Here is a 25,541-nt window from a genome sequence, read left to right on the forward strand (position 1 = left end):
CAGGGATTGCTGGAAGGACGCTAGCTCTAACTGGAAGAAATTCCCACAAGTCCATGCTGCAAGAATTTAAACAGCAAAATGAAATGAAGGAAACATCGTATTGGGTTATCGATCTGTGTTGGTAATTTTCTATCATCATAGAAAATTCCCAAGATAAGCAGCTCATAAGAGAGATGGTTTATTTTGGCCATGACTGGCCAATTGCTTTGGGCTTGTGGTGGCACATCCTAGTGAGAGAGATTGGCAGAACGAAACCTCTTCGTTCATGGCCGGGAAGCGAAAGAGACGGAAAGCAAGAGCCCGGGTTCCACAGCCCACAGTGGTATATACTCCATACTGACCCTGGCTCCTAAAGCTTGCACCCTCCAGGCAGTGCCACAGTAACTGTTGAGCATTTACTACCTGGACCTCCGCGAACACTTAGGACCCAAACTGTAGTGGACCTAACATGATAAATACCTGCTAGCATTTAGTCCAGGTTGAGAAGAACACTTGAGTAACTAAGTACATGGGAGAGTCAGCCCTCAAATAAAATTCTATTTGACAAATGTAGAGGGAATATCTTAATTGGGGTTTCCATTGCTGTGCTGAAAACCATGACTAAAAAAGCAAGTTGGGGTGGAAAAGGTTTATTTGGCTTTCACTTCCACATTGTTGTTCATCACCAAAGGAAGTGAGGACAGGAACTCAAACAGGGCAAGATTGTGGCAGCAGGAGCTGGTACAGAGGCCTCAGCAAGGTGCTGCCTACATGGCTTGCTTCTGGTGGCTTGCTTCTGGTGACTTGCTCAACCTGCTTTCTTATAGAACCCAGGGATGGCTCCACCCACAATGGGCTGGGCCATCCCTGACTGATCACTTAATTGAGAAAATGCCTTACAGCTGGGTCTCCTGGAGGCATTTCCTCAACTGGGGCTCTTTTCTCTCTGATGGCTCCAGCTTGTGTCAAGTTGGCACACAAAACCAGCTAGTACAGGGAGTGAAGGAAGTAGAAAAATCACTACCACACAAGCACTAGGAGTCATAAGGATTGCAGGCGAGGGCTGTCAGTGACTGCTGAAAGGAGGCAGCGAAACAGTGACACAGGATAGTGGATGGCTTCCAAGTCTCTCCCTGCAGAGTTTGGAAACAGCAGCTCTGGGCTGGAAGAACAAAGATACTTCCTCAGCCAAGGAAAGACCCAGCATCTTTTTTTTTTTTCCTTCAAAAAATGCAGTCTCTACTTGATCATGGCCGTTTATCAAGTGTACCTAGAGTAAAGGGCATGGTATAAAATATCTGAACACCTGTTCTCAAAAGTGGGAAGTTCTTGGGAGGCTAAACTCAGGAGGATCGTGGGTTCGAGGCCAACCTGGGCTACAGGGACCCTACCTGAACAAAAAACTGAGGCAAATGGGGGTGAGAGGACAAAGTGAAGGTCTGGAGAGTTAGCGCAGGAATACTAGTCACAGGTTGGAAGAGACGAGGAGTGTAGACACCTCACTGCAGTGAGAGAATGTCAAAACAGAAGAGAGACATACTCAACAGGAAAACTAGTCACAGTTTCGGGGTTATGCTGCTGGCCAAGCCTGCCATCCCAGCAGGTGGGTGGCTGAGGCAGGATGTTGGGGACTATAAAGCCAGCCTAAGTCACATAATGAGACCCTGTTTTTAAAAATGAAAGGGAGGGAAGGAAGGGGAGAGAGAGAGAGAGAGACTCGTTAATACCGTCAGTGGTGACTTCCTGCTTTGGACACTAGTTCCGAAATCATTTAAGGTGTTATGGTTAGGGTGAGCTTCTGGGAGGGACAAAGGAACTCTCTTGTATTATGCAACTTTTCTGCTACTGTAAGATTGTTTCTGAATGAACGTTTAAGAAGTGTTGGCTCTTCCTGTTCCAAAGCACTCCCACAGAACAGAGTGCAGTGGGAGTCCGTGAGGAGTTCTGTTCTCAGGCTGTCGTGAATGGCACCGGGAACACTGAGTATCTCCTGTGACTTCTCAAGTGCAGTGGTAGCCAGGCAGAGAAATGCTGAGCATAGAAACCAGAGTGGCCTTGGGGAGTTAAGGAGAAATGATAATACAGGCGTACTTCCTGCATTAGCAATGTTCTTTAGAGCTGCTCCCGTTGGAAGAACAAATCCAATCGATTGCACAGAAATCTGCCTTCCCTTGAGAAAGCAGTTTGAGTAGATTGCATGTGGGGTCGGGGAGGACTGGGACATCTTACTGCCTGACGCCGAGGAGTCGATCCGTCATAGTTAATTAACACGATGTTTTGCCACGTAGAGTTGAGGCCACATTTCAGCCTTGCATCCGAGAGTGACACCGCTGATCCAGAAGACTTGGATGTTGAAGAGGAACATGAGGAATCGCCTTCGAATCAAAGTGTCCGAAGGCCTCAGGCCGTGGTTGAGGATGCCGTGGCTACCTCAGGGGTGAGCACGCTCAGCTCCACTGTTTCCCACGATTCCCAGAGCGCTCACCGGTCGCTGAATGTGCAGCTCGGAAGGATGAAAATAGAAACTAATAGGTAATGTGAGGGCGTGGGCTGCTTTCTTTTTTTCTTACTTCTATTAAAAGTGAATAATTTTGGGCCTACTTTAAAAGTCTGACCCACAGAACACACATGAAGATTCTGTCCTCTGTCGTAGAAAGTTAACTGCTCTTCTTGTAAAGCAAGAGGGGTTGATGTCAGAACCTTGGGAGGTGGTGCTCTCTGCCTCCAGCAGGCTGAGCTCATCTGCTTGCTGCTTTGTCCCAAGTGCATGGGGATTTACAGAACAACTGAGTTGTTACCTCATGAGCCCTCTTGGAAACAGACTCAGGCAGTAGATGGAGGAGACAGAACAGAGAGCACCCATGATTTGGGGTAGCTAGTTCTTTCAGGAAAAGCTCTTATATTCAAAGGGACAAAGCTAAACTTTATGCTGCGGAGCTTGAAGGTAACTGGCCATACTTGTGACTGTTCTGTGTGCAGTATGTCACAGGACATCGGTCAGTAGCTGAGGATCTGGTACCAGAGAACCCATGCAATTCAGTTACCAAGTGAGCAATGAGCACTTCCTGTTCTTCCCAGATGGTGGCTCAGTTCAAAGTCTGAGTCCTTCTGATTTACAGCTTCCTGTGCCGGTCCCTGTTGACATGTGGGACACTAACTTTATGGCTCTGGGTCTACAATGAGGACTTCTTTTTAGTGAATCAATAAAACATGTTCAAATATTTGGAAACCTTAGTTGACTATTCAGTTGTTCACCAGGGTGGCAGTGGTGATGTTTCTTGTTGTAAGTTTAAGTTTTAAAAGTTAAACTTCATTGTTGTTCCTAGCATTATCTGTGCCTACCTATCTTTTGTGGTTTTCATGGGGAAACATTTGAGTGCTATGACATTGGCTCTGATGTCCACATCCCAGCCTTGTCCTCTGACACCCAGCTCTGCCTTGTTCCTCCTCTTCCAGCCCTTTTAGCCTGCTGCCCAGTCCTGACTGCAGTTGATTCTGGAACCCTGGCTCTGGTCTCTGGAGGAGGAAGCCTCCCAAATCACTTTTCTGCTCCAACCCTACCTAACCATGGTTTCTGGTCAAAATGATTCTGCAGGAAAGCTACTCTGTTTAGCAAAGAGTCTGCTTGTCTGTCTGCCCACCCCAGCATGTCCGTAGTTCCTACCTCTCTGAACACATCCCAGGAGTGTGTGTGGCTCTCTTGTTTCTCCTTGGCCTGTTTGCTTCACATCACGCTCGCCATCTGGCCCTGCCTTCTGTCTGCCATGTTTATGACATCTGTAGTTACCGTGGTTCCCAGCTATTGTCTTCAAGCCATCACAGGTGCTTTCAGAGGTCTGCTCAGCTCCACCTGAAGTCCTGCTTCTAAGTTCCATCTGTCTCTATAGGGAAGGATTTGCTGAGCTTCTCTGTTACATTCCTACATAGATACCTTTTTGTAACAACCCACACATTTATGTGTTTTCTCTAGGTGCTAAGAGTTGAGTCTGTGAAATCTAAGGACACCCAGCCTCCTGTTTCCTTTTTAACAGTAGTTCCTACCAATTCCCCTGACCTTCAGAAAAATGAGATGCATAGTGTTTCTGTTACAGATTATTTGAAGAAGGGTGGGTGCTTTCTTAAAAGCACCAGGCAGCATCAAGCGCAGACAATGCCTGTCTGTCTTATTCCTTTTATGCTTTTAGTTGAATGTCATTATTTCTTAATATTTAATATTTTTCCAGTCCTTTTATGCAGGGTCTCCTGTAGCCCAGGCTGGCCTTTAAACTCAGTATGTAGCTAAGGATGCCCTTGAACTCCTGCTCTCTTGCCCCTACTTCCCAAGAACAAAGATTATAAGCGACTACCTACACTTACCTTCAGTTGAATGTTGTTATCAGAGTGTAGCTCAGTGATAGCATGCTTACATGGCATATCCAAGACCCTGGTTTCCTGCCCTGCCCCTTCCACTGTAGCATTTGTATGCGTGTGTGCGTGTGTGTGATTGAGTATTTTAGCAAAGGGTGTAACTGTAGTGTTAAAAATCTTAAGTTTAGGGGCTGATGGCTTGCTGTGCAAGCATGCAGACCTGAGGTCAGTCCCCAGTGCCCACACAGGAGCTGGGCACAGCAGCACATGCCTGTAATCCTAGCCCAGCAGAGGTGAGGGCCAGAGGATCTGTGAGTTTTGGTGCCCAGCCATCTGGTTGGATCTGTGAGCTCCAAGTTCAATGAGAGACCTTGACACACACACAAAAAATTAGATGGAGAGCAATTGAGAAAGACATATGATGTGGGATTCAAACATACATACATACACACACACACACACACACACACACACACACACACAATGCTCATGAACACACACAAATGCAAACACATATATAAAAATCTTAAATTTATGACTGTGAAAATTACTGATGGATCTAAATCAACTACACCCAGCTGCTGCTCATTATTAGTTCATCAGTAATTCTAAGTGACAGGAAGAAAAGCAGATGGCCCAAGAATACACTTAATAAAATGTTCTGAAAACTCAGTTCTTGCATGGGCTCTTAATATTAACTCAGGAGTCACAGGTCATCTAGTATCCCTATCCTGCGATTCTAGAATGGCCCTGAGGCCTGCCTCATCGATGTGCTCACCCAAGTGAGAATGCTGGCCTCATGGTAGTTTCTGGCCATACTTTTCAGAAGACAACTGTCATTCTTGTACTGTATTTTCCTGCCAACTAACTTTCGGTGACATTAAAATCCATGGGCTAAATACACGCTTCAGGCGAGTGGTCCCAAAGCTGGCCTTGGGGCAGTGGAGGTGGCCTGGCAATCCTGTGCTTCCAGTGTAAAGTTCTGGCTTTTAAAGATGAAAGGGTTTTGCATGGTCCAAGTAAGTTCCAGAAAATGCCCATGTCCTTTGAGAAGGCAATAGCAATCTGCCGCCACTTTCCTATAGGTCCATAAATCAGCAAGGTAGACGGAGATCCAGACCAAAAATTGCCCATTTAACTTTCCCCCGGAGCATCTTGCCGTTCTGCGACTGTCGTTGGTGCTGGGGTTGATGGAGTGTCCCCCTTTGGCCTTGCTTTTGGCCCATGCTGCTTAACTAATTGTGCACGGGATTTTCTCTGCTGGTACCTTTGCTGACGTATCCTCTTCAACCCACCTCACTCTCTTATTGTACCTCACATTTGTCCCACACCTGCTGCCGACTCTACTGTGATCCCTGTCCTTCACAAGGGCCTCATCTCTGGGTGCTGGATGAAGTAGATCTTGGGGCTCAAGATAGGAACCATTTCTTGTGCTTGGTATTTTATATATGTTGTCTCATGAAATTCTCACAGTAATCCTTCCTAGAAGTTTTCCATTTCATTTTAACAAACAAGAACACTGTAGCACAGAAGCATTGGAAATGTGTCTATGGTGAACACAGGAAGTGGGTGGCTGAGCCAGTCCACAGGCCCAGGCTTATCTCTCAGTTGCAGCATGCTGCCTTCCCAGCATGTCAACGGAAACAAACGTTGCACAGTCCTAAAATATAGCTATCAGTGGTCCAAAAATGAGACACATGACTTGCTGAGAGCTAAGGCTATGCAGTAATCTGTCTTAAAGGTCTTGCTAATAGTTATGGATTTTATTGTTTAGATTTATTTGATGTGTATGAGTGTTTTGCTGACATGTATGCCTGTGTACCAGATGTGTGTCTGGTGCCCTCTGAGATCAGGAGAAGATGTTAGATTCTCTGGAACTAGAGTTACGGGTGGTTGTGAGCTGCCATATCGGTGCTGGGAATCAAACTTAGAGAACAACATGGTGCTTTCAACCACTCCGCCATCTCTCCCGCCACAGTAATTATATATTTTAAGCTTGTAGAACTGTGAATCAGAGTTACTCGGGTAGTCTTCTAAAGAACCAGAACACCAGCCTCTGTGAGCTGCAGTCTTCCCTCCCAGAAACATGCTGGACGCTGGTGGTTCTCAGTTGCCCATGGGCCTTCCATGGGCAAAACGATGTGAGAATGTCAGAAACTATCTTTGCAGCATGGGAGTATGCCAGAGCCACCGTAGGGACTGAGCATACCGGGAACATGGCTATCTTGTTAAATGCCTCACCAACCTTGCACACCCCCAGTGAGAGACAGAAGAGCCGAAATGACTGCAGTTGCAACAATAGCCACTGACATCTGCTGAGCCCCTGTCTCATGCCAGCTAGCGCACCAGGAGCCTCACCTAACTCACTCTGTTTCGTAGATTAAAGGAGGATGATTGCAAGTCTCCACAGATCTGTCACATGTCTGACTGAGAGCTCATTAGGCATGCGTTCTCTGACCTCAGCCCAGAGCCACTTTTACAAAGTCCTTGTGCTCACTGGAGCTTGAAAAAGCAGCCCATGCTTAGAGAATCGCTGTTCCCTCCTGCTTTATTATCCCAATGACCAACCTGAGTCTCTCCCACAGATTACTTGAAGAATTAGTGGGGAAAGAAAAAGAGTTACAGGCACTTCTTCATCAAGCCATTGAAGAGAAAGACCAAGAAATTAAATACCTGAAGCTCAAGTCCCAACCCATAGGTAAGCAGCTGAGAATTTCAAAGTTACCCTGGTTAGGCTGTCCGTCCCTAGACCAACCAGAATGCCTTTTTAAAGTTCTCCATCCTAACTGTAGTAACTGATCATCTTCTATGAGCACAACAAAAATGCATGCTCATAGTTATTTGGAGACACTGCATTACTGAGGAAAACAAGTATTTCCACTGTTTTAGTCTTTCTTTTTAAAAGATTTCACAGTGAGGGTGTTGAGATATCTTTAAAAATATGCCACACACACACACAACAGATTTGGTATGAAAGATATTTATTGGATGGAGAGAGGGAAGGAAGGAAAGAGAAACAGATACAAATGGAGGAGGGGCTCAACAGAGAATGGAGAGAGAGCAGAAATGAGATCAAGAGAGAAGTAAGAGGCAGGGAGGGGTGCTTTTACCCCAGGCCCCTAGTGGCCATGACCAATGATGACAATACAGGTGGCTAAGCAACCTAGGAGTGGGCTAATACATTGACTTGTGAACTAACAGAGGGTGGTGGTGGCACAGGCCTTTAATCCCAGCAGTTGGGAGGCAGAGGCAGGCGGATATCTGAGTTTGAGGCCAGCCTGGTCTACAGAGCAAGTTCTAGGACAGTCAGGGCTACACAGAGAAACCCTGTCTTGACAAAACAAAAGCAAGCAAACAATCAAAAGAGAGAGAGAGAGAGAGAGAGAGAGAGAGAGATCACAGTGAGAGTGCCAAAATAAAATAATGCTACTTTTGTTATTTAGCATTTGTATTCAGCATATTCCAGCTTTTCTTCCTTCTAATTTAAAGAGACTTAAATAGGGTGAGTTTACAGTAAGAAAAGGCCATACCTTGAAAGCATAAAGAAATACGTTTTATGAGAACTTGCAGGTGAATCTTATTTTCTAATTACCAGGAAGTTATATCTACAGTTATTAGTTCAAGTATTTGGCTCCTCTGTATTATTACAAATAATGAAAAAAGAAACATAATTGTACACTAACTGTTCATCTTAGTTGCATGAAAAATACAAAGAATAATTTGTGTAAACAGCTAATTCTAAGAAACTACAAGTTCCATATGAAAGTATAAACTGGGTATATCATTACAGTGTCACTGCTGACTTCCCATTTACTAGTAGAGGAGCTGGTCTGAGTTTTATTTATATTGTCATTAAATACAGCCAATCTCAATTGTTTCTATTAGTCTCTGACAGTCTTTAATAATTTAAAATTAGCAAGAGATTTCCACAGATGCTGAGGATGCCACATCACTTCCGTGAAGCTAAAGACTGCCACAATTTTGCTTCTAGATGTCCCTGGGCTTCCCGTGTGCCACCTGAAATCTCCTGGCACAACCACTGTGGATTCTGAACTCACTGGCTGGCTGAGAGAAAACGGAGCTGACGAAGACACGATAAGCCGGGTAAAGAGACACTGTCTGTGGCCTCATGTAAAGAGACATGGTATTTCATGTCTCTATACAACAAGGAGCAGTTGCTATGTGCCGGGTAACTTAGGCACAGGAGACACTGCTGAGCAAGCCTGAGCCAGTCCTGCCCCCCCTGAGACTCATATATTAGGAGGGAAAGATGAATTCTACTGTCTAAAAAAAAAGGAAAGGTTTGACAATAGCAAATTCTGACACAGTTTCCAGGTGTGTGTGTCTGTCTGTTTCTCCCAGAGGGCAATGAATTACTCTAAAAGAATATATACTATAAACTAGGCCAACTGTGTACACTGAGACAGGACAGACAAGGAAAGGGAGTCCATTCTGGGTGGGTGCAAGGTGTATGGAGGGCAGGGGGACAGCGTTGTTGTCCATGACCTCAGAGGATTCTGTTGTTTATAGACTGAAAATAAGGAAGAGTAAGGAACAGACGGAGCTAGAGCTACAAGAAAAAATGTCCTTCTCTTGCTGTTACTATTGTTAAATTTTTAATCGTTTTGCAACGTTATTAATCTCCACCAGGCAGTGGTTACTTGACAAAAGTAGGTATAGCTGGTGACGTCATGTCAGAAATACTCTGTACAGATCACATCACGTCTTTCCCAGACTAAGTCCTCTCAGCATCACAGAGTTACTGCTAACTGAGGCGCATTTGTCTTAAGGTCACATGTGTAACGCACACATACTATTTGAGAGTTGGAGAGCTGCCTCTCCAGTCCGGAGTGTGTGCTGCTCTTGAAGGTGTTTGGCTCCTAGCACCCACATCTGGCAGCTCACAACTACCTGTAACTCACATTCCAGGGATCCAGTACCCTCCTCTGCAGTCCAGCCATGCCTGCCCACCGTGCACATACCCACATACAAATACATATACATACACAGTTAGAAATAAAAACTTTTTTTAAAAAAAGATGTAATGTTTTCCATTTGCTAGAAAAGACCTCTTAATAATACTATACTGTCTTCAGAGTTAGGTATACAATTTAAAATAACTAAAATAAAATTTTATTTTCACAATATATGGGCTGTATAAAATTTAGGGTCTCCTTAAAAATAAACATTTAACAATTTACTGCTAACTAAATTAAAATAACTCTCTGGCTAAGAGAAAACAGTATACCCAAACAAGTTCTCCCAAAATATTTATCCCCTTGGGCTCAAATAGCAATCAAGGGAGAGTAAGTAAATCCACTAAATCACATTAATCCACTAAATCACTGTTCCTTTTATTTGCTTTAAAATTAAAAGCGCCGTTTTCATCCAGGACTGACTTTGCAGTGAATTGCGGGGAGGTCCCTGTTACTGGCTATGGAAAAGCAAGTCCACAGAGACTGAGTATAGGGAACGATGTCCCAAGAATACTGTTTCTTTACTTGGGAACATGGGGAGCTGTGGAGCACTGGACTTGTCCAGTACAGACACTAGCTGTGTGCGGCCTGTGTAATGACAGGGGAGACTACACCTGCGTCACTTCTAATCTGTAAGCAATGGGAATCGTATGGATGTTTCTTTTTTCTTTTGCAGTATATTAATATTTATACTACATATATTCCAAAACATTTTTTAAAAAGATTTTGTTTTATGTATGTGTGCCGTGTCTGCATGTATACCTGCATGTCAGAAGAGAGCATCAAATTCCAGTATCGATGACTGTGAGCTCCCGAGTGGTTGCTGGGAACTGAACTCAGGACCTGTGGAAAGGTGGACAGTGCTCTTAATCACTGAGCCACCTCTCCAGCCCGCACGTGTTTCTTTAAATTCTGTTATCAGAAGGCTTTTCCTCTGGTAATTCCAAAAGGTTGTTTTTTTGTGGCTTTCCTGTGGGATTCTGCATTACTTATTAGCATTATTATAATCTGCGCCTCTTGTGGACAGATTTTATTACCAGTTCGTGAAGTGTCTCACTGTAAACATACTTGGCTCTCCCTACAGTTTCTGGCTGAGGACTATACGTTAGTGGACGTTCTCTACTACATCACACGAGATGACTTAAAGTGCCTCAGACTAAGGTACCGTTTTTCCCCCCTACGCTTGGCTGTCACTCGGGAAAGAACCCGGGTTGAGAATAGGAAGTCTGGGTTCCTGCCCTGCAGGGCTCTGACCAGCTCTGCAGGCTCAGGAAGGGCTGTGTCTGGCTTTCAACCCTCTGAGTACACTGAAGTAGTTGGGCCAGGCTATTTGGGGGGAACTGTAATAACTCTAATAACTATTTCTGTGTAACTAGGTGACAATCAACTGGAAGAGATTTCTTAAATAAGATTGCAGACCAAAGTCATGCAAATACTCTAAGGCTGCCTTGAAGAAATGCTCTAATGTAGCTCATGGTCCTGTGGTCAAACAGTAGATCTGCCCTTGCTTTCCAGCCGAAACACTTTGTGTAGTCTGGTACAATTTCCTGTCACAGTTTTTTCTCCCTGCCCAGGTAGATCTGTAACTTACAACCACACTTCCCCAGCAGGGGTGGCACACACCTTTAATGATAAGTAAATTAAATTTAAAATTTTTTTCAAAAATGCTGAAAATGTGAAATGACGTTTGGTGCCTTGACATCTTCAGCAATGGAAAGAAGACGAATGAAGGGTGGAGAGAAAATACTGTGCTCACAGCATACACAGGGCCTGATGAGCTGGGGATCTTCATGTTCCCACGGAAGGAGCTGAAAGCTAGGAAGTCCCTTTTCTGTCTCAAGGGCAGCTCCAGGCAAGTAGCTCTTCAGCTTGTCCTTCTGCCTTTAAACAGGGGAGGGATGCTGTGCTCGCTGTGGAAGGCCATCGCTGACTTTCGGGACAAATGCACCTGACTGCTGCCCGCCGAGTTAACCTTCAGCGGAGATTCTGAACATTGATCAGAGCTGCCCGCCTCGTGGGAGGGAGCGGTGGAGGGAGAAGAGGGAGAAGCTGCACTTTAAGTCCAGTATTTGTTTACTCGTGTCAAAAAAACAGACAAAACACACTGAGCTTTCCTAACTTCTATTTCCACAAAATTCCGAAGGACTCTTGATAAAGGCTTTTAAAGTAATCCTAATTAGAATTCTAATGTCCAGGATTGTTTCAGGCAACACATTTTGAACTATTTTTGAGTAAGCAGCTGTTGCGTTTCAGGCCAGTGTTTATCACGGACAGACAGAACCTTTCATGTGACTGTGTACCACTGGAACAAAACCAAAATGTGACCACAACCTTTTAGGGTTCTCTGTAGTATGCCCCGACTATCTGATCAGACATGCATAATTTCAATCGTTGTATAAAGTTTTTTTTTTTAAGTGTGCAGAATCTGAGAGTAATGGTTTCTATTCTCTGTACTAATCGTCATATTGACTGTGTTTTGTAACTTAAGTTTCCGGCCTAGAGTGTTTTCTGGAGGAGTTTATGTACTACTGAACGGCACCAGTTGCGCATGCCTGGACTGTAGTGATGTTAGCTTGTTCTAAAGCTATCTGTTGTGTCATAGCTACTCGAAAAGTAAAAAGATTGCCAACACGCCACTTTGACAAAGTCCAGAGAATTCTTACTTTGTGCTGATGAACTAAGTGACTGGGTTAAAATTTAGTTGTTTTTCTGTTTTGCTCTGTTTTTTCAACTACAACTTCAAGTAGACTCTGTCCCTACTCAAGCAGTGAAAGGACAGCTGGGATCCAGATTGCTCCTTGGGGACAGCAGAGGGCATACAAAAAGAGTCGTGAAAGGGAACATTTTAAACCCTGTATTTTTCCCCAAGATCCCAAGTTACCTTGAAAAAGACGCCGTTCCTTATCTTAAGAGATTTGTGAGAGGCTACTAATGGATATCATTGTCTTTTCTGTCTCCCTCGTGTGGGTCTCATGTTTGGGGAATTTTTTGAGCCAAATATTCTCTTTTTTGTGAGCCTCCCCATGTTGATAAGACCTGCAGCTCCCGGATGGAGAAATAAGGAAAACCTCCCACGCACTGAGGAACGTGCTTACTGCAGGGGATGGAAGCAGGGTGCATGTGTGAGTGTTGTGACTTTACCCACACGAAAGTCTCCAGTGAAGTGAAAACGGTCTTGATTTCTCTGTGAAAATAAAAGTGTGATGCACCATGTTGCATCTGAGTCTATGCAATATTCTCTTGAATATTTTTTCCTGTGGCAGCAACACGGTTGATCATCTTTAGAAAAGACACCCTAACTTCAAGGGGAGGTCATTAGTCTTTTAAATCCTTTGTGGAAATTTTGAGGAAAGTCGGTCCCCTCTGTATTAAGACACAGTTCGTCTCAATTCCAATGTCTTAAGTGTTTCTTTTATACTGCATCTACAGAAAGATCAAGCTACACATTGTCAGCCAATGGTTTATATTGTTTCTCTGTAGGTCTTCCCCTATCTCTAGTGGCTGTCTATCTCTTTCTCTGCCTCTACCCCACCCCAACACCTCTCTCTCCCTCTCTGAGCCTACATCACACACAGTATATTCCCAAGTCCCCATCATTAGGCTTTTGTTAACATTTTGTCCCATTGTGGATTAAGGTTCATGAAAGGTTTGTACTGGGAAGGTTTAGCATCATCATGCTGGGGCTTTTCAACCTACATTCGTGTTCAAATAACCTAGATACTTTATGTAATATCACAGAGCACTTGCTTAGCCCTGTGTGAGACCATGGATTCAGTTCTAGTAACACTATCCACAATAACAAAAAGATACTGAGCTGCCTCCTTAAGGACCAGGTACCTTGGGGCTGGAGAAATGGCTCGGTGGTTAACATTGCCTGCCGGCTTCCAGCAGATCCAAGTTTAGTTCCCACAGCTCCACAGGAACCTGCCTTGGGCCTCCATGGGTACCCAAACTCATATGCACATACCCACACAGAGACAAACACACATACATGTGCAATTTAAAATAAATCTTTAAAAAAGAACCAAACACATTTTTTTAAAAATTCTCCACCAGTGATTTAACATGATCAAATTCCACCTTGTTTCTGGGTCCAGTGAAAAGCAGGGAGGGAAACAGCCCCTCATAGGAACGGGAGTGAGGTAATGACTACCTCACTGTTACATGTAGAGATTGTTTCCATTCATTAGCCTCACTGTGTGTCACTCCCTCCTGCGAAATGGGGAAGCTGTGCCTTCCTCAGAGGGTTATTCTAACTCAAATAAGGGCAGCACAGAGAAGGTATCTAGCGAATGCTCAGCATACAGTAAGAGCTCGGGTGTTGCCTGCTGTTGGAATAGTTTGTAACGCAGAAGCATTTATGAAATACCGACTGAAGGCCAATGAGATGACTCAGTGGGTAAAGGCATTTGCCATCAAGCCTGTCAAGCCTGTGATCCATGCCCAGAAGTCTGGTAAAGGTGGAAGGAGAGAATCAATCCCACAGTGTCCGCTCACCTCCACGTGTGTGCACGCGGAACTCCGCACACTGCGTGCGCACGGCGTGGCAGACAACTGCCTGCACGCCGCAGTGTGTAAGGAGTCAGACGCAGTTCTTGCCCTCCAGCCCCACTGCCAGAAGGGGAGTCAAGCGGCCGTGACCACTGAAGCGCTGCAGCCACCAAGTGCAGACTGTGCACGGGGTGTCGTGTGGGGACAAATAACGCAGCACCGCAAACTTCGCGGAGACCCCCTGTAGACACACCCAGAAGACAAAGTCCCTGCCATCAAATATGTGCGTCAGATTGAAGACCTAGGCTTGCAATATGCCCTCCCACGTTTCATACTTTGTGCTAACCCCAGCAGCTGCTAGTGACGTCCAGAGGGTAGGCCCACTGAGCCAGGGCACGTGGGCACACTCCATGGAGAAGGATCCCAACCTGGGCCTTTCAGAAGTGATGGTGGGTCAGGACCAGGGAATCACAGGGCAGACAACAGGCTAGAAAGGGGGAGGGGGGATCTGAAGCATTCTGAAATTAAAGCGGTAGTGGCAAGAGTTAGAAGGAGGGAAGTGTTCAAGGACCTCTCAGGGAGTAAGGATGGGCAGGGGTAAGTTTACCATCGCAGTGTGTGGAGATCGGGAAGATATTAAAGAGGGGTTTGAGCCAGGAAGAGCTGTGTAAAGTGGTCCTGTTTGAGGTAACTATCTAGTGACACAGTATAAGGGGAATTGAGCTGAACAGGGCCATTCCAAACCATTCTCAGATTTGAGGGCCCAGCCTGAGTCAGGCAAGTAGGAAGTAAGGGTGGCGGGAATGAATTGCAAAGATTTGGGAACTATGGGCAGTGACGACAAGGCAGAGAATGAGATATGCTGAGCCTGTATGGACAAGAGAAAGACAAAGGCAGAAACTTAGTGGGGATGTTCTGGAGACACTGAAGTCACAGCAGAGTATCATGACGGCGATGTACCAAGAATACTGAGAACAGGCTGGGCAGATACTTCAGTCAGTGAAGTGCTCGCCTTGTAAGATGAGGACCTGCAGCTCCCAGAAAAGCAAACAAAGCCAGGCGTGGTGGGGTGTGCTTGTAATCTCAGCATTGCGGAGGCAGAAACAGGCAGGTCCCTGGGGCTTGCTGGCCAGCCATCCTAGAAGCTCCAGACCAAATTAGGGAGCCTGTCCCAAAAACCAAGGTGGGGAGCGTCCCGAGGGACACGGGTCGGCCTCTGATCTCCAGACTGCCATACATGGGGCACCTATGAACAAACACAAAAACTTAGAGACTGTATTGGAGAAGGTTGGTACTGAGGTCAAGGGTATACAGTCTAGACTTGAGAATCACCAGGGTGGAGTTAATTTTAAACAAGGGTCATGAGAGACAATGTAGAGATAGGAGAGGTGTGGCTTAAGCTTTGGGGACTATGAAGATCTCAGGAGGAAATGGGGAGAAGAGAGAGCTATCCATATCAACAAAGGGAACTGAGGAAAGGGTAAAACCTAGTTAGTGGCGAGTGAACCAGGGCAGGATAATGCAGGATCTAGGGGGCCTGGGGATGGTCCCACATTCCTGTCATCACAGCAGTCAGGAGTGGAGGAAGATGTTGTCTAGGGGAACAACTGATTGAAAAAAGTGCAGCAGCTTGGCATTGTGACTTGGAAAGCTCCTGAAGATGAGCAAGAAAAATGGCGTATCTTGTTTTTAAATTAACTGTCTCGAGAGCCCATGCTGTTATTACTTCTGTCCAACAAAACACGTGACGATAGATGGGGAGGCATGAGAATGGACCTTGGAATCAAATGGCCTTGGGTGCAGAGGCATCCAGGGGGCAGGGAGAAAAGCAGCGCGTTTTCCAAGGAGGCAGACGGGAAGCAGGTGCCAGGCGCTCGGCTCTGCTCCTGGGAAGGGGAAGCATGGGAGCTGGAGAACTTTTGAGTTGGATGTGTGAGCTCAAGGCAGATGGCTTCTGTGTTCCTAGTGAAGCCTAAAGGCCAGCGTGGCAGCATCTGACATTTAGCAGATGTCATTCACTCCCTGGTGAACAATCCTCTGTATAGCCGGCACTGCAGATGAGGTTTGGAACAAGGACTCTGCCTGGAGCCTTCCCTACAGGATCGGTGTCCTTATCGCATTAGGCTGGAACAACTGAAACCCAAATTATCTCAAGGATGATAGGCAGTGAGGACAAGCACACACCAAATCAGCTACAGCCAAGCACACATCAGGAACCTCCTTTGTTTTTTGAGACAGGGTCTCACTACTTAGCCTAGGCTGGCCTCAAACTCCTACTAAAGATCCCCCTGCCTCAGGGATTAGGTGGGATAGAAACACCTAGTATGAATAATGTCTTGACTTCCATACTTAATGCCAACGAGAAGGCTGAAAACAAAGTACCTTCCTTTCCCAGGGGTCTCCCAACTAGTCTTTTCAGCAGTTCAGAGGAAGGTGTCCTGAACTCTCCCAACTTCACGAAGTGATACATATTGGCTGAGGTCAACAATGCTCCCTCCGCTTCCCCAAGGGCTTTATGTTTATTGACCGGACGTGTAGTAAGACTGATTTCGGTACGATGCAGGGCTATCTCACTGTTCAAAGACTGGTTTGGCGCTTTCACTGTAGGCATGGTGCTTTGGGGAGGATCCAGGACCAACCTGAAAACCTGTAAATGAAGTGATACACTCCAATCCTGGGCTCAGACTGACAGCTTTTGTAAATTCTGACACTGCCGGACACTTTTTAGTGTTGCCAAAACATTGCGTGAGGTTTCAAAGCATTTTAAAGAGTTCGTGGTTATGTTCAGCTAATCAAGGGGGGTAGGCAGGACGGGTAGGCTGCTCTGTTCTTTCTTTTGTTCCTTCTGTTTCCATTTCTGTAGGTTCCCTTAACCACCCCCTCGGCATTTTGTTGCTTATCATTTATTTTGCCTGCTCAGGCAGAAATTTGTTTCTCAGTTGCTCATGTTTCTTTTTTAAAACTGCCTTCCCCACGCCCCTGGTCCTTCTAAGCAAAGTCACAAGACAGTTTTCTAATCGGAAAGCAACAATAAGAAAAGCCCCAGCAGTCCGGCGCAGGTTTCAGTAACGTGCAGAGAGCGGGACTCATCGGGCACGGCAGAGCCAGGGTCTCCGGCCGAAGTTTCGCAAAGCGCAGCCGGGATCCCAGCGTGGACCGCAGCCGGCGTACTTCAGCTCTCCACGTGGCACCGGCTCCTCGGCCGATCGCCACCGCGAAGCCGAAGCTGACCCGGCGGCTTCAGAGTTCAAAGGGGAACAGAGCGCTCGAACGGCCTCGCCGCCCCGGGGCCGCGGGTGGCCTCTGTGGGCGCGCTCGGGCGCGGCGGCTGCGAACCCTCGGCTGAGCTCCGGAGCTCAGCGAACCGCTGGGAGCGCGGCCGTCGGGGCGCCCGCCACGCCGCACCTGCCCACGCGGGGGCGCGCCGAGCCCCGCGGCCTCCGGCCAGCGCTCGCCGTGCCCGCCCGCGCAGGCCGCCGCTCACCTGTCTGGGCCGCGGGCCCGGGAGGCGGGGGCCCGGCGGGAGCGAAGCCGAGGAAGAGGGCGGAGCGGCTCTCGGGGCGCGTCATCGGAGCACCATGGCGGAGCAGGGAGCTGGCGGCGACGGCCACAGGGGCGGCGACGGCGCCGCGCAGGGCGACCCAGGTGACTGATGGCGCGGCCGAGACCGGAGGGGGTCGCGGGGATGGCGGGGGGGGGAGGAGCGGGGGCGGGGGGTCCCCGGCGCCAGCGACCCTCGGAGGCCGCGCGACCCGCAGCCGCCGAGCGCCCCGCGGGGCCACAACAGGTGGAAACAGGCCTGAGCGCGCGGGGAGGTCGGGGGCGCGCGGGGTGGCCAGGGGCGCGCGGGGAGGTCGGGGGCGCGCGGGGTGGCCAGGGGCGCGCGGGCAGGTCGGGGGCCCTCGGGGAGGTCGGGGGCCCGGCGGGGTGCGCGGCCGGGGGATCGCCGCCTGGAGCCGAGGGAACCGGCCTGCGGGTGCGAGCGGCTGGCCGGCTGCGACCTCGCCGCCCGACCTTCGCCCGGAGCACACGGAGCCGGACCGAGCGCCGTCCCGGAGCGCGACTCCTCCGGTGGCACCCAGAGCCCGAGCGTCGGCTCTGCCGCGGGGGCCGGCCCTCGGGCCTCGGGGTTGACCACTCTGCCTCCGCCGCAGCCACCGCGGACGCGCAGGGACGTGGCTCACCCCTCGGAAGGCCTTCCCGCTTGCACCCAGCTCACAGTAACGCGAAGCCAACCCCGTCCCTCCGCGGCCCCCCGCGATTCTGTTTTTCGTCTTCGGGGACTATTCGGCAAATCATACTCTCCCTCCCCTATCCCCCCGTTCTATTCCTGGCCGGTAAACAGTTCCTCGTACCTTTCTACGCTTGGCGTGGGGGCGGGAGGCGCCTTTGTTATTTTAGAGAAATGTTAAGTTGCAGTTGCAAGCTGTTGCTGCGTCTACACACCCACAACCAGAAGTGATTGTTTTCCAAGCGCAAAAATCCCTCCACCTCCCACCCGGACCCCGACGTGCGCGTTTAGAGGGCAAGCTTATTTTTAACACGGAAGGTCCGCGGAGTTCAGCTGTGTTTTCCAATTCTGGATCTGCGAATTACACCTGAGGCTGAGACTTCCACGGTGTCCTGAATTTATTTCCACGCTAGGCTACGTCCTGGAGCGTGCTTGATTTTGTCTTACTGCGTATGGAAGATCGGTGATCGTTGTTTTGGTCTGGGTGGGGGAGAGATTCGTGAGTAATTGTTTGGGGAACTTTGATGAGCTGGGAGCTGTCCAGGCCTCCTAATCCAGGGCATGCTTGGTTGTGAATAAGACACAGATAAGTAACAGCTTCTGGGGGCGGGGGGGGGGGGGGGTTATAGTGATTTAATAGGCATGGGTTTGTCCTTGAATACTTTGTGGATCTGCTTTGGTGCCTGTTCAGACACAAACGGACTTGCAGCCGGAGTGTATTCCGTGCCTGATCGCGTTAAGGAATGAACTGTGCATGTGTCTTAACGGTTCATACGCAAGTCAGCCATGCGTCACCCAGACGTTTTCTTTTTAAAAACTACACGTATTTACTTCGTTGTGGGGGTTGTGTGCAGGCCACAACGTGCATGTGGGAGGTCAGAAGGTAACCTTGTAGGAGCTGGTTCTCTCCTTCCATCCTGTGGGCTCTGAGACCCAAACCCAGACCTGTCTCAGTCTCCTGAAGTGCTCTCTTTCGGTAAAGGTGGAATCTCCTGGCTGTCATTTCCTTCTAATAAATAATTCCTCCACATCTTTGCCTAGAAATTTCATTTTCCAATAAACTTTGACATATGATCAGCACACATGTATGATAGGTATGCATATTTCTGGCCCTGTATTTTCCCCATCTTTCTATATTTGTTCTTAGTATTCAAAAACATCTGTGTCAGTGGGTGCTATGGAAATGTAAAGCGTATTTTTTGTTTAGGTTGGTTTTCTGAGACAGAGTCTCCATATTTACGTATATACTGGGCTTTAACGCTGTCTGTATTCCTGGCGTCAAACTCACGATCTTCTGTTGGGGTTACCAGTGTAAAGTAAGCTGTCACACTAGCTCTCAGCATATTTTCAGTTACATTTAGTATGTGTGTGTGTGTGTGTGTGTGTGTGATTGTGCGTGTGCACACACATTCCGAAGCACAAGTGTGGGAGTTAGAGAACAACTTGTGGGAGGCTGTTCTCTTTCCCCTCCATGTCCTAGTGGTGGAATTCAGGTTCCCAGGCCTGGCAGCAAGCACCGGGGCTCCAGGTAACTATTCTGAGAGCACACTTGAGGGTGTTTGAACGTTGGCAAGTTGTGTTCTTCCATCTATGTGATACCTATGGCCTCCATCCGAACCATCCGAACCATCCGAACAAAGAACTGCAGTTTCGTACTCTCTTCTCACAAGCATTGAACACTCGAATTCATCCTTTTCAGATCATGGGTTAATGTGGGGTTTTACTTACTGAAGGAGAGGGGTGCCTAGGCCCGTCTTTTATTAGCACCAAGAGGTAAGTCACCACCTCAAACTGCCATGTTTCTTTCTTTCCTCTCTGTCTTCGCCTTTTGCTTGTTTGAGAGAGGGCTCTTGCCATGCGTCCCCGGCCTGTCTCAGTTTTAGGCTCCTCCTGCCCCCCCCCCCCCCCCGTCACCCTCCCAAATCCAAATCCTAGATTACCTTGTGTGCCATTTTCCTCAGCCACAAGTGTCAACGCACTTCTTGAAGCATTCATTTCGTTTTCTTTTTATATTAATTACTTTGAGATAGAGCCCAGCCTTAAGTGATTTTTAAGTTCTATGTTCCCGTGCAAAGGCTGCGATTTCAGGGCTCTTCAGATTAAAATCTCAGGGTATTACAAAACAATGCCTGTGATAATGTTCAAGGTTATAGGTCTATATACCCCTATGTGTATGACCTAGGCAGAGTGAACTTTGGCAGCGTAGTTTATCCGAAAAGGGTACTTATTGTACAGTTGTAACAGTCAAGAACACAAGGACTGTGAGTATATTCTTTTAAAAAAAAACATTAATTTTTCTTTTAGTATACTATAATGCTTTCCTTGTTCATAGTCAAAGAGAATCAGGAACTAAAAAATGCAATTGCCTTGGAAATAAATTTGTATTTCACCACTAGAGGATGTCAAATCCTTTTCTTTTAGAAAATTATTTTGAGCAAATTCACAGGCGATCTCATCACAATCTGAGCTCATATTCTGTGTGTCAAGTTGTATGTTCATGCTCCGAGCTTTAGAAAGCAACTGTGGTGCAGAATAGATCCCTCCATTTGCCAGTCTCCTTTAAAAAAAAAAATTTACACAGTTAAAATGTAATGTTGCTTTTAATTAATCCAACCTGCCCAAACTTTGATGTGCAAAGGAATAAATTAATGGATTCTGTTGCCATTCTTTTGGAGAAATTACTTAGAACCTATAACTAGGTTTTTGTTTCTGTTCTAGCTTTATTCTGATGGGAGAACTTAGGCCTTTTTATTTTATTTTATTTTATTTTATTTTATTTTATTTTATTTTATTTTACCTTGGTCTGTGAATTTTTTCAAAATAAAAAAGTGATCTTTGTGGTTGCACTTAGCTTGAAGGGCCTAAGTTAAATGTCTGCAAATAACCATAGAAAGCAGATGCTCAGGTTGGCCTGTGATGTCAACCCCTCCCTGTTGGAGTTCCGATCCTAGAGACTAGAAGTGCTTCGTTCAGGTGGCAAACTGCATCTTGCTAAGTCAGCACTTCTCAACCTTCCTGAAGCTGTGGCCCTCCGATACTGTTTTCCATGTTGTGGTGACCCCCCAGCCATAAAATTATTTTCATTGCCATTTCGTAACTGTAATTTTGCTGCTGTTGTGAATCATAACGTAAATATATCCTATTCCTGATGGTTTTCTGCGACCCCTGTGAAAGGATCATGCTGGCCCCAAAGAGGTCATGACCTACAGGTTGAAAAAACAGTGTGCTAAGTAAGGAAACGTATTAACATGAGGCAATCACACTGCCGTCACTACTTAGACATGTGTGAAACACTAATTTACATTGGCGTGGTCTTTAAAGAACTGTGTCTTGATACCTGAAAACAAATTATTCAAAGACCTTTATATCCATACACAGTCCTTGTTTGGAGAAACAGTCTCATAGGGGACCCCCATACCCTGATATATTTTGTCCTTGTGGAGCTCCAGTCCTCTCCCAGTCATATTAACTCCCCTTTTCATCATATGATTCCCTGCTCAGGTGTAGCCCGTGGTAGCTCAGTATCCAAGTGGGTTTCCCTCGTAAGGGGAACAGGAACTATTTCTGACATGAACTCAAGACTTCCTGCCTCCCCAGGGAGGAACAGCCTTGCTAGGCCACAGAGGAGGACATGGCTGCCAGTCCTGAAGATGCCTGATAAGCTAGGGTCAGATGGAATGGGAGGAGGACCTTCCCTAGCAGTGGACTTGAAAAGGAGCAGGGAGGAGATGAGGGAGGGAAGGTGGGATTGGGAGGGAATGAAGGAGAGGGCTGCGGCTGGGATACAAAGTAAATAACCTGTAATTAATATAAAAAATAAAAATTAATAATAATAAAAAAGTCATGTTATGTTAGTACAAGAGCTAAAAATATTGAGCTAAAATAGTTTGACCAAGAACATGTGTAGATTATTAAAATCATGAAGGTCAGAAGGTTGACAAATAGGAGGAAATCCACAGGTGAATATGTTCAGGTTGTGAGGGGTTCAAAGGGGGAAGGACCACTCTGGCTGTGAACCTCTGGGAGTGCCTACTGCGGAGAGCACATAAACTTCAAACAGAGGGGAAATAATGTGTACTGAGATGGACAAAGAGAAAATACAGATACAAGTGTGGAGAGGAGCAAAAGTTTGGACATCTTGCCAAGACAAATGTGAAAGGCCCAAAGTGACCGGGAAAATCAACTCAGAATGATGGACATTGAGGCCAAATTGTGAAGGTCGAGCCAAGAAGTTGACACAATTTTGTATGGACAGGAAGAAGTGCATCTGTTAGTCAGACAATTTTCTATGAGGGTGAATTGTGACCCTTGACTGCCCATTCCAGCAGAAAGAGCTCTGATGTGACTTTATGTGACTTCAGCACAAACACACCCTCTGCCTAGGGGAGCCCTTTTCCTCTGGGCTCTGCTGCGGCAGGGCAGCTGGTCTCCAGACCGTGAGGTCACTGGAGAGAGCTAGGTAGGCCCTGGCATGGTAGTGAGCGCTGAAGGGGAACAGTTCAGGACTCTCACAGATATGTCAAAGGTGATAGAGGGTGCCACACTTTGGATTTGGTTCATTAGTTTAAGCTTGACATGAACATACTAATGAATTGAGCTTGATTTTAGTAAAAGAAAAGGGGGGAGGGAGTTCTTATACATGAAAAATTGTGCAACAAAAGGGACCTTGTCAGTAGTGATACCAAATAGTCAACTAGAAGTATGAAACTGGAAGAGAAACACTGAGGTCAGGTCTGAGAATCATTCCAGGAAAGAATAATTCTTGAAGCCTTGAGAGGAGTGTGGAATAGATCAGAAAGAAAAATGGCAGACAGAATAGACAACATTCAAAATGGAGGAGGGGAAAGCCAGCAAAAGACAGAAGCGAGGTATGCCCAAGAGGGACAAAAAGATCAAACATTCCAAGATTGAAATGACATTTAAAGCCATTGCTTTGGATTCGGGTATCCACTGATCACTCCTAGAGGAGGAATTTCAGTTGTTGGTCAAGGAGTTGGGGTGCCTCCTGTTGTAAGTGACTCATAGATGATCAAGAAGTAGGGCTGTCAGGGTAGCCCAGTAGACCTTTCCGTGAAGGTTTCCAGAGAAAATGAACACACTGAAAATTCTTGAGTAAGTGGAGGGAGTGTAAACACTTCGCTGTATAATTTGTATATCACTGTTTTGTTTCAGAGTACAGATAACATACTTAGATGCGTAATCACCACGATCAACAGGGCTTAGAAGAGTCCTGTCACCTGGAGCTCCTCAGGCTTACCTCCCACCCCCTGATCTGACCTTTTTGAGGCTGCAGAGTGGAAGCATACAGTGTAACCTTTGCAGTGTTGGCCCGGTGTATTTCAGCTTTGAGCACACCGGTAGTTCTCTCTCATTGCTGATAGGTAGAAGTCGCCCCAGGGCGCTTCCCTGTCGACCCGCTGCGGGACAGTGGGCTTCTCCTAGGTTTGGGACGGAGGAAGAACAGTGTTGCAGATGTTTGCATGCTGATTTATATGTCACTGGTTTTTATTGAAGACAAATACGTACATGACTGTCGCCACCGGGATTACGTACGACGTTGCCACGCTTCAGGGTGGCTGTACAACTTCTTCTGTGAGCCTCAGATATGAAAGAATTGCTGTGCATCCTCATCGTCCCTTGTATATTTTGTTGGTTTGATGGCTTTTATTTTAGCCATTCCACCAACTTTTCTGTGTAAATTGTACTCACCTCACAGCGAGATATTTGTATGCTTGCTGCTAATGCAGGCTCTCGAATCAGGTCATGTTAAGCCCAGAGCCCAAGTATAATGTGGAGTTTATGTTTGGTGGGTCTTTTTTATTGTTGTTTTGTGATTCTGGGAACTGAGTTCAGGGCCAGGTCCATGCCAGACAACTTCTCGATCACTGGCTACATTCCCAGCCCTTGAGTCTTTATTTCGATCTCATCTTGGCTTTGTCTCCTTTCCTCCTTATCCCTGTGGACTTTCTTCCTTCCTGTGCAGCCCGTGCTTTGGGATTAGGAGCCGAAGCACTTTCACATAGCAGCAGCCATGCCAGTTCACGTCTCTCCTCTCCAGTGCGTCTGCGCTCTCATCCCTAGATCTTGGAAGGAGCTTTTGAGTTAGAGAATTGTAAGTAGCCTGGCATGGCGATGCTGGCCTTTAATCCGAGTTATTTAGGAGGCAAGGATGGCTGGTCTTCATGAGTCTGTCTGGCCGGCCAGAGCTAAATAGTGAGACCCAGTCTCTAGAGAAAGGAAAAGAAGGCAGGCTGGAAATACTGGTTCTGCATCGTGTCTTGTGTGATGTGTTCCTGTTCCTTATGGCACACTGTGCTGTCAAGATGAATACTTTGTGCTAATCTTCAGTTTACACAGTGTGCTCACAGTGCCTTGAGGTCTGTCCCTGGGCACTGTCCCTGAGCACAGGGACCAGGACTGTGTGTGCTTGTGGTATCGGGCCTTGCTCTTCTCCAGCTTCAGGGCTTATCTACTCTGTAGTGATGGTGCCTTCTATCGCCCTACATTAGTTATTAGTTATTATCAGTTACTATTTATAGTTAGCTGTCCTTGTAGTGCTTAGTTGTAGTTGTTGGGCTTGTAAATTAAATGACAGTTGTCTTTTTCCTGTTTGTTAAGGATTATTCTCTTTAATGTATTTGATATATATATATATATATATATATATATTATTTTTTTTTTTTAACTCTGAACCTTATTCCTTTGAGATAGGGTCTCTGTTGATTCTGGAGCTAAACTGACATCCATCAAGCTCCGTGCCTCCATTCTTCTGCCTCTGTTCCCCCTCCCCCAGCTCTGGAATTATAGGTGCACACACTCACAGTTGCAATCACTCCAGCTTTATACATGGATACTTGAAATTTAACTCAGGTCCTCTTGCTTCCTTACAGGCCCTCTTCACTGAGCCATCTCTCCAGCCATTTTCTTTTTTCTGTAGTGCTTAGGAATCAAACCCGGGGCCTTTTGCATGTTAGGCAAATGCTCTAACTGAGCTGTACCCCATGCTAATGACTTTGAATGTTAATTTGCAGATAGACATGTTTTTGACAATATGAAAACAACTACATTGGAAAAAATAAACCAAAAATAAATGACTCAATTATAGCCCACATTTCCTCTTCTTTGAGGTTCCTACAGAGGTAGTTATGGGATTCATATTTCTTGCTACACTGTTTAAAATAGACAAGAAGTGGAACCAGCCTGGACATCCATCAGTAGTTGAATGGATAAAGAAATGTGGCCCTGACAAGGCATGGTGACACACACCTTTTATACCAGCATTCAGGAGGCGGAGGCAGGTAGAGCTCTGTGAGTTTGAGGCCAGCCTAGTAACTCTACCACACACAAAAAAAGGAAGGCAGGAAAGAAAGAAATGTGGCCCAGTATGCACAATGGTTTGGTTTGGTTTTTTTCAGTCATAAAGAAAAATGAGATAATACATGCAGGAAAATGGATGGAACTAGAGAATATTGTTAAACAAAGCAAACCAGACTCAAGACAAATACATTTTCCCTCAT

At 46.5% G+C, this 25,541-nt stretch overlaps 2 protein-coding genes across 2 annotated transcripts in view; both read left to right on the plus strand.

Annotated features, from left to right (window-relative positions):
• Map3k5 (mitogen-activated protein kinase kinase kinase 5) overlaps positions 1-12,530 on the plus strand; it is a 190,096-nt gene extending 177,566 nt beyond the window's left edge. The window contains exons 26-30 of the mRNA XM_055599285.1: positions 2,268-2,511; positions 6,912-7,024; positions 8,318-8,430; positions 10,387-10,463; positions 11,194-12,530. Of these exons, the coding sequence (XP_055455260.1) occupies positions 2,268-2,511; positions 6,912-7,024; positions 8,318-8,430; positions 10,387-10,463; positions 11,194-11,254 (608 nt within the window). The 3' untranslated portion in view covers positions 11,255-12,530. The remainder of the gene's footprint in view (positions 1-2,267; positions 2,512-6,911; positions 7,025-8,317; positions 8,431-10,386; positions 10,464-11,193) is intronic.
• Positions 12,531-17,322: 4,792 nt separating this feature from the next.
• The window catches only part of Map7 (microtubule associated protein 7), a 135,832-nt gene continuing 127,613 nt past the window's right edge, over positions 17,323-25,541 (plus strand). Inside the window, exon 1 of the mRNA XM_055599288.1 lies at positions 17,323-17,438. Within this exon, the coding sequence (XP_055455263.1) occupies positions 17,372-17,438 (67 nt within the window). The 5' untranslated portion in view covers positions 17,323-17,371. The remainder of the gene's footprint in view (positions 17,439-25,541) is intronic.

This window comes from Psammomys obesus, unplaced genomic scaffold, assembly GCF_907164565.1.
Source record: "Psammomys obesus unplaced genomic scaffold, mPsaObe1.curated_primary_1811, whole genome shotgun sequence".
Classification (NCBI taxonomy): domain Eukaryota; kingdom Metazoa; phylum Chordata; class Mammalia; order Rodentia; family Muridae; genus Psammomys; species Psammomys obesus.